The 10,818-nt window shown below is 36.4% G+C and overlaps 2 protein-coding genes across 2 annotated transcripts; both read right to left on the minus strand.

Annotated features, from left to right (window-relative positions):
* Window positions 1-1,854: 1,854 nt before the first annotated feature.
* On the minus strand, window positions 1,855-3,218 carry LOC114720518 (transcription factor MYB106-like). Its single transcript, XM_028906159.1, has 3 exons — window positions 3,080-3,218; window positions 2,785-2,914; window positions 1,855-2,647 (listed from the first exon to the last, which is right to left on the minus strand). The coding sequence occupies exons 1-3, from the start codon at window positions 3,216-3,218 to the stop codon at window positions 1,855-1,857; spliced, it is 1,062 nt and encodes a 353-aa protein (XP_028761992.1).
* Window positions 3,219-8,981: 5,763 nt separating this feature from the next.
* LOC114720519 (transcription factor MYB16-like) lies at window positions 8,982-10,356 on the minus strand. The gene is made up of 4 exons (XM_028906160.1): window positions 10,218-10,356; window positions 9,919-10,048; window positions 9,516-9,783; window positions 8,982-9,449 (listed from the first exon to the last, which is right to left on the minus strand). The coding sequence occupies exons 1-4, from the start codon at window positions 10,354-10,356 to the stop codon at window positions 8,982-8,984; spliced, it is 1,005 nt and encodes a 334-aa protein (XP_028761993.1).
* Between the last annotated feature and the right edge of the window lie 462 nt (window positions 10,357-10,818).

Here is a 10,818-nt window from a genome sequence, read left to right on the forward strand (position 1 = left end):
TACATTCTTGCCATTGAGAATTATTGATATTCTAAAATTTTCATGTATTTATTATGATATTTTTTCAACATCATTAATACCTTGGCTATGTGTTTCCCCATTCCTTCTTTTATTTTTGGCTCATCTGTTAAATATAAGAAGTGTAAGAATATGAACTCTCTTTTTGGTTATCATTTCTGTGGTATTAGAGCCTACATTCAAATCTGTGGAGATCTCATAATGACGAAACAGATTGGGTGTGGTCGAATTGGAATCAACGGAGAGTCGTCATTTTCCTAGTGAACAGATGTATCCAGCAGAATCACATGATTGTTGTCTCTTTGTTCTATTAAACATGGGAAGATGTATCCAGCAGAATCACATGATTGTTGTCTCTTTGTTCTATTAAACATGGAATTCCCAACGGTCACAGTAGCGTTCTCCTCAGTGTATAACTTGGCCCGCAAAAAACTAAATAATCTGACGAGTCATCAATGATTGGCCTGATGTGTGTCAGCATACAGAGGATTCCTTAAATTAATGCTCTTTTCTCCTTGAAGACAAAATCCAGGTGTCACTTCTAAAGCACAAAATTGCGAACAAGAAGAAGAAGAAAACAAAGCAATACTACCACCCTAGCTAGCTATTAGAAATTAAAAAGGAACAAATAAAAAGAGTGGTTCACAGCAGAAAGAGGGAACACAGAGATTTGAAAGTATAAACTAGAGGCAAAAGCAGGGGAGAAGGTCGTCAGACGTACAATAGGATACCCCTCCCCTCTCTATTATATTAGTCTTCATAGCAATTAAATTCAAACACATCAATTAAATATAGTGTGAATAGGTGTAATCTAAGAAAAAGAATTGAAGGTAGGGACCAGGGCATGCATGCACCTAAGACATCATACAAGGAGGAGGGACGGTGGCCCCCCACCGTTGGTGCGCCTGCATGAGGAACAGAGGGGCCATAAAAGAATGCACCAAACATCTTAACTTGTCGGTTGGGCCTGATGTACTTTGTTCATTATTCTCACCCTCAAGCCTTCTTCTATCTGCGGCTTCCATTTATTAAAGTTTCTTCCATGTTCAAGGCTTCTATGATCTTCCCCAGGGTCGTTGAGGCTACAACTGGTGTCCGTACACCCCCTTAACATTCTCGTACGGTTATTTGGGACTTTTTAAAATAATCACTTTAAAGTTTGACAGAATTGTTCACACATATTATTTCTTTCCGTATGGCATAAAAGTGCTTTTTGAAAGCTAATCTAAATCTCAGGTACTAAATAAGGTGTCGCTCTTGATCTCCCTCCCTCGTATAGCCGATCACTGTCTTGTCTTCTCCTATACTCCTTTATGTCATGATTTGTACTAGAGTACTGTATGCGATTACTGCTATTATATACTGTAGTTCTTCTACTGTGTTCTATTATCATCTCGAACTCTTTACACACACATACACAAATGCACCAGCGCTACGTACGCAGGGGATCAAAATCCACTTAATTATAGAACATTTCGCATAAATTCCTACTTGAGTTAGAGCCAAACACAGAACAGAAAGAAAGCTGAAAGAAGATAGACAAGTTAGTACGTGGTAATATCCTTTGTTACATGTAATCCTGAGTTTGGAACCCTATGTCTCAGAAGACGACAATTATATTACATGCACAAGAGGACAAACCACCAGAGCCTGACGAATAATTTATAGCTTACAGTTTTTTATTATCAATATGTTTCACAGGATGACAAGTAAGATGGATGGACAAGCCATTTATCAGATCCTCAAATGAAAACTACGGCATAAATGCATGGTTATGGTACGTACAACACTGATTAGATTGACTCTAACAAATATTTAAAACTCCATTAACTTGTCTCACAACACTGGGAAAACAGGTGGCGAACTATTGATGACCAGGTCCAGAATGGCTTCCCAGTCATCTCCAACACTTGAGACTCCCAACACACCGTCATCACGGAGATCTTCCATGGAATTTTTACAGTTATAACCTGTTGGTCTGAAAGCTTCTACGGCCAACATAATATTGTCCCCCTCTCCCAAGCTTTGCACTTTGTTTTCACTCTCATTTGCGACGTCGACGGTGGGGCTGGTAGAGGATGAAGCTGGAAGTAAACTTTGATTGATCTGCCCTAAGGCAGAATTACCATTACTACGACATTTGGTAGGGACGTCGTACGGGAAGCTCAACGTGGATGCCGGCGACTCAAGGTCGTCGGTGGCGAGCACAATGGCATTCATGCTATGCATTCTGTGGGTGTTCTCTGTTGAGGGCTTCGACGTGGACAACCAAGAATTCTGCCATACCTTGAGCACGTCGAGGCAGGGAGGTGGCGATGGCCGCGGTGTGACGTTGTTGAGGACGAGCCGAGTCAGTGGAGGCTGGGAAGAGGAGTAGGGGGAGTCGAGCTGGTTCTGGAGCTGCAGTTCCGAATATTCTTTTAGTTGCCGGGCTTCGGCTTGCAGCCGAGCAGTCTCCCACTGAGCCATATGGCTGAGGTTGGCTGCGTCATTGACGATGTCATTTATGGGCTTGAGGGTGGTGGGATTGATACCCATTCTGGTGAGCCTCTTCTTAAGGTGGGTGTTCCAGTAATTCTTGATCTCATTGTCTGTTCTCTTTGGCAAGTGATGTGCTATCACCGACCATCTGTACATGCATTGTAAAACATAGAACACCAAGAAACTTATATAATTAGGCATAACAAAATTTATGAAAAGAGAATAATATGCAGGTAGATATGTGTGTGTGTGGGTGTGTTTGTCTGTGTCGTGCCATGTGATTACTTGTTTCCGAGAAGAGCATGAAGTCGTATAATGGTCTGATCTTCCTGCAAGCTGAAGTTGCCTCGTTTGATGTCAGGTCTTAGATAATTAATCCATCTCAGTCTGCAACTCTTCCCACATCTTCGGAGTCCTTTTCCTCATCAAAACTTAAAACGCATTATTCATCTTCCTTAACAGATAAGTCTCCATTATTCATCTTCCTCAGTCTACTCATACATTGTTTGGTTTTGATTAAGACCAACAAGTTTCTAAACAGATGCTATTATGGAACAAGGAATAGTAGAAATTACAATACCAGCGCTTGCAGGCAAGGAAGACCAGCTTCCATGGCCGTGTAGTTGAATGTAAGACATGAGCTTCTCGTCTTCCTCGGGAGTCCATGGTCCTTTCTTCAACTCGCCCAGCTTCTCGCTGCACGATGATGACTTCACCATTTTATTTTCCAGGAAAATGCTATAACTGGAGAGATATAGAAGAAATAAGAAACTGTAAAAACGAGAGAGAGTGCACTATGAAACAGACAATTGAGGCAAGTTGAAAGTGTTCACAAAAAATGTATAAATAAGTAAAGGAAGCAGGTCGGGGAAGTTGAGGTTGCATACATACATACATAGTACATACAGATGTGTGTGTGTGTGTGTGTAGACGTTCCCTCTTAGGATGTCCTGAAAATGCTGAAGTGAAGAGACGATTAAATGGAGCTACCTTAGTAATGCATATCAATGAGACACACACACGAACCAAGTTAATTAAAAGAAGCAGATGAGAAAATGTAAGAGACAAAATAGAGCGTCCTATATGGCATAGAAATATATCGCCCTTACTTTCATTGCAATGATAAATATTTTTCTTTAATTTCATTTTGAAAATTTATATAGATTTCTCTTAACCTTTAAGGTACACATTTGGACTATGATGACTGCTACTGTAAAATTCATTTGAATACTTATGTTACCCAAAAAAAAAAAAAAAGTGGTTTTAATACACACACATGTTAAGCTTTGGTTACCATATCATTTGACTAGTGTATCCTTAGTCTTATCACTTTAAAGCCTTTAGAGGAATTTATTTAAATTTATTAGTTTAGGAATTTTTCAAACATAAATGCTGTGCAAAACACGCGCACACACAAAGACACTTAATTAACTGATTAGAAATTTAATGTAACAAAGGATACATTAGTCAATATTATAATTAATGTTAATTTAGTTTTTGCTCAATAAATATCATTTGTAAAATAATCTTTAAGGAATCTTGCCAACGTTGTTAAAAGGTTGAACTAAAATGTTGATTTAAAGAAAAAGAATAATACATCTCTATTATTAAAGTAAAGTAGAATGGTGTCAAAGCTTTTTCCCCCCCGTATTATTACTGTACATAAAAGCTTATCTATGATGTTTAGTTGAAAAGAATTAAGTGAGAGTAGAGGGGTGTCGCTTTCGGTCGAGGTGGCCAGCTACAACACCGCCACCGTATATACGGACTCAGTGAGTTTGGTGTCCCCATTAAATATTTTAATTTTGGCAATTAAAAACGTATTCGATTATCCTAAAACAGACAAGAAGAAAAATGAGAAAGATGCGATCGAATCGAAGTGCTCAAGTGACGCCGCTCAGTGGCCATCATGAAGTACGGACACAAAAGAAAAAAAAAAAGAATGTTGGAGAGAAATAAGAGAGAAATCTCGCTATATCTTACGGGAGAGAAGAAGTTATTTTTGGATAAAGAAGAATTAGAGAGAAAGGCTATTTTTCTCCTTTATTTTTATCCCCTTGTGCTGCTCAAGGAGGGATCCATTGAGGGGATCTTTCTCTATAGTTTATTCTTACCTCTGAAGCACTATCTTCTCTGATTTCTTTTCATGCTGATTACAGTAACTTCAGTGGGATTAACCTTGCCGCAAGTGGTCCGATATTAACACATTGTCTCTATATGAAAGCTAATACAGATAATTGTAGTTTGTTTGTGAAAATTCTCCAGAAAATGAACTATGATATTGATTATAGGGAGTGTTTGAATTAGGTTTTTATAAGTAATTTCACAAAATACGAGATGAGCATGTGATTAGATTTAAGAATGTAGCTTTAGCCTATGTGCCCGACAAAATAGGAAGAAACATACAAGGCAATGCTTGTCTTTAATATAATCAGTGGTAAGTGCCATTCTAAGATCTGCCCCATATATATGTCATGCTTTATGTTTCCTGAGCAAATTAAACTCGTATATCTGGATCGTTTTGTTTCAAACTTTTTCTGGGATGACTCTTGCGGATCCGGCAAAATTCATTGGGTTGCAAGGAAATCTCTATCCAAATCAAAGAGAGAGGATGGAATGGGATTCAGAGAGTTTATGAGCTTCAATAATGCTCTCTTAGCTAAAACTGCTTGGAGAGTGTTGAAGAGCTGTAAAACGCCCCAAAGCCTCTTGGGTCTGGGACAGTATCCTAACGGGACGCAATTTTCTCAGTAAAATTAAAATCTTTGCTGGCAAATATAGGCACTGGCCATTTCATCAGAAATTTGGAAAGACCCATGGATTATTGGGACTATTACCTGCTGCCTAGAAGAATTAATGTTGTTCGTAATCCAGATATGGTGGTTGCTTAACTTATTCAGGATGGACAATAGAACTTAACTTCAATACTTGGCAATGTTGGCTCTTTTCCCGACATCAAATATTCTCAAAAAAATTTAATACGTCCACCGTTTCAAAATAGTTTTCTAATAACACTCAGTATTTTAAATTTAAGATACTTGTCACTACTGGAAAAAATATTTTAAGAATAGATAAAATTGTACCAAAAATATATTACTAGAAAAATATAGAGTGTTGAATGTGTGAAAAATCCATTTAGAATTTAAAATATTATTAAAAAATATTTTAAATTACTGGATGCATGTAACTTAATTCTTACAGTAATAATAATAATTACAATCACAATGAACATGAGTCATAAGAAACGGGACCAAATTTGGTACAACTTTTTATTAAAAAAAAAAGGAGAATTATTATGAAATATTAAGAAATGAATATAACAACTAAAAATTTCAATAATAAATGAGCAGCATGAATGTGTAAAATTTATCATGACATACGATTCAATTGTTGTGAGATATTTTAGTAATTATATATTTTTCTTTGTTGACAAAAAAAGTAATTATTATATATTTTAAAAAAATTATAATAATTCAACCCCAAAAAAAATATTAACCCCGCGCGGATGTTGCTCTGGATCGCTTGTCCCATTCAAAGAATCAAGAGCCCTCCACTTCGCTTGTCTGCTTCTTCCAGTTATTAAAGTTGCCCTACATGACCTTTCCAAACTAAAAAAGCAAAATGTTGCTTTTACATTTAATGCTCAAGCGTTCTGTGTCTAATCCTCGGTGATTGGAGGCCTTGTAAATAGGTGCTGACCCACATCCACCTGCACCGTCTCACAAGAGTAGTGATAATAAATATAGTGAGTACTAAAATAAATAATTTACGAAGTAAAATAGAAAATTGGGCAAGAAAATTTAAAACATCTTACAAATATTTTTTCTAAATAGAAACAAGATAGGAGTGGTAGTTGTTTCTCCTACTAAATTAAATTAACGACCTTGATTATTTTGCAACGTGTGGTTGCGGCACCTTTGACCTCAAAATGGTGTCATGTTGATAATGAGTTGTGGAATGAGTTTCAATGTTAAGCAAATTGATGAGCACCGAGAACTTATCATCAAGAACTTAGTGTAGATATCATTAATTTCCTAGGTTTTTCTCACAGTTAATATCCTTATTTACAAAAAAAAAGAGTTATTTTTAGAGAAAATGACATATTTTAATACAATGATAACAAATACATAATTTAACATTTTTTAATCTCCATGAGTGATTACCTTTGGTCCTACATAATTTGATTATTTGTAACTTTTATGTACAGAATTTAGGGAACAGTTAATTAGATTTTATATTTTATATCTTGCGCACCTGGTACACAAGGAAATGGTAATAACTAGTAACAACGACGGAAGGAAAGGAAACGTGTACTTGTGCCATTAAAGAACGGACCTACCTACCTTCATAAAACTTCATAAAAGAAGACGCAAACGCAAGAGTAATACTATGAATCCATGTGTTGGTTGGGAACATGGGTTTCATAGAGAGAATATTGCGCAGTTTAGAAGAGCCGTACAACGCTCCAAAAGCGTATCCCACATGTTGTTGTTGGTTTTTTTTGGGCCTGCAAATATATTATTGGGTTAAGGTGCATTCACCGTCCTATCATATTTCTCATATACATCTAATATTTCAAAATATTTTATAATGCATTTAACATATCAAAATATTTTTCTTGTTTGGGTGCTAGATGTGTTAAAAAAAATTTTGGATACTAGATGCACCTCAAAAATATTTTAAGATGCTAGATGCATTAAAAAATACTTCATAGTGTTGAATGCACCTAAAAAAAAATACTTGAGGGTGCTGAATGTACATGAGAAAATATTTAAAGACGCTGGATGCACCTTAATCCTATGTTGTTTGCTAAACCAATGCGTTGCTGCACTCTAACCCCTTGCTTGGATTGAGAAAAAAAAATTATGGAGAAGAGAAAACTAGAAAGAAGAACATGAAGAGAAATGAATTTTTCTTTGCTCGGATGAAAGAGAAAATATGGGAGAAATGAAAAGTGGGGAAGAAAATAAGGTGAACCTCATGTCTCATTTTCTCTCTAAATTTTCTCTCCATATATGAACAGATTTAGGAAGAAAAACAAGATTTTTGTGATTGCCCCTTATTTCTCTTCCTCTCCATATTTATTTTCTTTTATTGTATTAAAAAAATTATTCACTTTTTATTTTTTATCTTAAAACAATATTTTTATTAAATAATTTGGCTTTAAAATATAATAATCTGAAAAAATAAATAAAACAAATAACTTGATTTAAATTATTTGATGATGCTAATGTTAGTATAATTTTCTTATTGCAATATTTAACTTGATTTAATTTTAAATATGATATATTTTGATAAGGATATTTTGGTCATTTAGATATTTACTCATTTTCTTTCTTTTCTATTTTCTCTCGTTTATCTAAACAAGATGGATAATAACATCTTCTCTCCAATTTTCTCTTTTCTCTATTTTTTCTCCTCCCAGGTTTTTTTTTCTCTCAACTTTTTTCCCATCCAAGCCGAGCATAAATGTTTTTTGTAATATCTCGAGTTTCTAAATTTGTTTTATTTAAAATTATATTTTAGGTAAAATAAGTGGTATTTTAATATTTTATAAGTATGAAATGATACATATTAAAAATTTTATATTTTTTTAAACAAATAAATCAAATTAAACCGCACATTTTAAAAGTATTTTTATATAATATTTTTAAAAATTAAAAAATGTATTATTTCATGTTCGTAGCCTGGGGCATTACAAAAGGCATTAGCAAGAGAGACATTAATCAAAGGCTCTTGCCTACAAATGGCAACAATGAGGAAAAATATACTATCCTATGTTTAATATAAGAGATACATAACTAAATTGCAGATGTTAAGATAATTAGTTATTTATAATAAATATGTATTGATTTCTTTATAATACGTTTTTTAACTATGTGCACACTGTAACTATCCTTTGAAGAAAATTTTCTCACCATACTTTATGAAAAAAAATTATAAATTGAGATTTTATATTTAAAATCAAAATAAATTTCTTATCAATTTCTTATATATTTAGGAGTGGAGGGTAGCAGGAAAAACAGACAACTCTTCCTTTTATCCAGATGACAAATTCGAGTCTACGTACCTGGTTACCGATGGAAAAGAATAGTGCAGAGCGGCGACGCCATATTAAAGCAAGTGAAGGTTAGACAGACTGAATAGCTCTCCACTTTTCCGGGATCCAGATTTTTGAACGGAATAAAGAAAATCAGTTATTGAGTTGTAGATGATGAAAATCAGTGAGGGAAGACGATGATGGATGGTGGCGGAAGACGAAGAATTAAGAAGCTATGTCGATGGAAGATAACGGCGAAGAATCAAAGGTAAGAAGACGACGATGATCGAAAGAAAGAGGGAAGAGTAAGTCGTTAACACATGTAACATAAAAAGCTATAATAACACAAGACACATAAGGCTATCATGAAGCTAAACCACGGACCAAATCAAAACTATAGCAAACATGCATGGCTAATTATATGATGCAACACTAAATATTTCTAACCATGGACCAGGTCAAGAATGGCTTCCCAATCATCTCCAAAACTTGAAACATCCAAGTTTTGTTGTGGTGACATCTCACTAAATCCATACACCAACAGATCATCATTATGGATACCTTCCATGGAGCTACAGTCATACCTTGTTGATCTAAATGCTTCCACAGCCACCATAACATTGTCCTTGTCTCCCAAGCCTCCAACTATGTTTTCACTGTCGCTCGCTTCTTTCATGATTCCACTGTCATTTGCGACGGTGGTGGAGGAAGAAGGAAATGAACTCTGATTGATCAGCCCAAATGTATTGTTACTATCAGTACATTTGGAGTTGGGAGGGACAGTGTCCGGGAAGCTCAACGTGGACGCCGGCGACTCGACGTCGTCGGTGGCGAGCATCATGGCGTACATGCTATGCGCTTTGGGGGTGTTCTCTGTTGAGGGATTCGACATGGCGGACGACCATGAATTCTGCCATACCTTGAGCACATCGAGGCAGGGAGGTGACGATGGGCGAGGTGTGACCTTGTTGAGCACGAGCCGAGTCAGTGAAAGCTGGGAGGAGGAGGAGCCGAGCTGGTTCTGGAGCTGCATTTTTGAATAGCCTTTGACTTGCCTGGCTTCGGCTTCGAGCCGAGCAGTCTCCCACTGAGCCATATGGCAGAGGTTGGCGGCGTCGTCTACGGGCTTGTCGGTGGTGGGGTTGATGCCCATTCTGGTGAGCTTCTTCTTAAGGCAGGTGTTCCAATAGTTCTTGATCTCGTTATCCGTTCTCTTCGGCAAGTGATGTGCTATTAACGACCACCTTGTACGTGCATTAGAAACTATTTAGGAATCATAATATCCATGAACTTCAGATCACATGATGGAATCACTATATATGGGTCGACCATTCGTTCAAAAATTGAACCTTTGGGATAAGTGGGACTGTGGAACTTACTTGTTTCCGAGAAGAGCATGAAGTTGAATAATGGTCTGGTCTTCCCGCAAGCTGAAGTTGCCTCGTTTGATGTCAGGTCTTAGATAATTAGTCCATCTCAGTCTGCAGCTCTTCACACATCTTCGGAGTCCTTTTCCTCATCAAACTTAAAACTCATTACTCATCTTCCTTAACGGATAAGTCTCTAATTATCTTTATTTTTTGACCAACAAGTCTCTAATTATCTCCTCGTTATTAAAACAGAGTCATATGCGAGTATGTGTGTGCATGTGAGGAGCAAGAGGTTGTAGAGTGATTACCAGCTCTTGCAGGCAAGGAAGACCAGCTTCCATGGCCGTGCAGATGAATATAAGACATAAGCTTCTGGTCTTCCTCGGGAGTCCATGGCCCTTTCTTCAACCCTGCTAGTTTCTCGCTACACGATGATGACTTCACCATATTATTTTCCAGGAAAATTCTATAACTAGAGATATAGAAGAAATAAGAAACTGTAAACACGAGAGGAAGTACTGAGCTATATATGAAACAGATAAGCACAAAAAATGTATAAATAATTAAAGGAAGCAGGTCGGGGAGGTTGAGGTTATGCAGATGGTCTACGGTTCCAAGGATATAATATAATCATGAAAAAATGCCAATCACTAGTGGGTATTCGAACCTATTTTCATTTTTCGTACTAAAATTTATTATTCAGTTGTTGGGACTCCTTGATTGCGCAAAGGTATATTTTCCTGTTTTTCATGATAAGCACAGGTATAATCCTATTAGAAATAATAGGCGCAAATTGTATCCTCTTAGCTTACTTGAGACAATTTTATTTGAGGTGGTGTCCGCCATTATATATGTGTACTTCTCCCAACAAGATTTAAATACTGGTTTGTTGTGTGAGGGATTAATATC

The sequence above is a fragment of the Neltuma alba genome, unplaced genomic scaffold, assembly GCF_004799145.2.
Source record: "Neltuma alba isolate B1F8T4 unplaced genomic scaffold, ASM479914v2 tig00011988_pilon, whole genome shotgun sequence".
NCBI classification, from domain to species: domain Eukaryota; kingdom Viridiplantae; phylum Streptophyta; class Magnoliopsida; order Fabales; family Fabaceae; genus Neltuma; species Neltuma alba.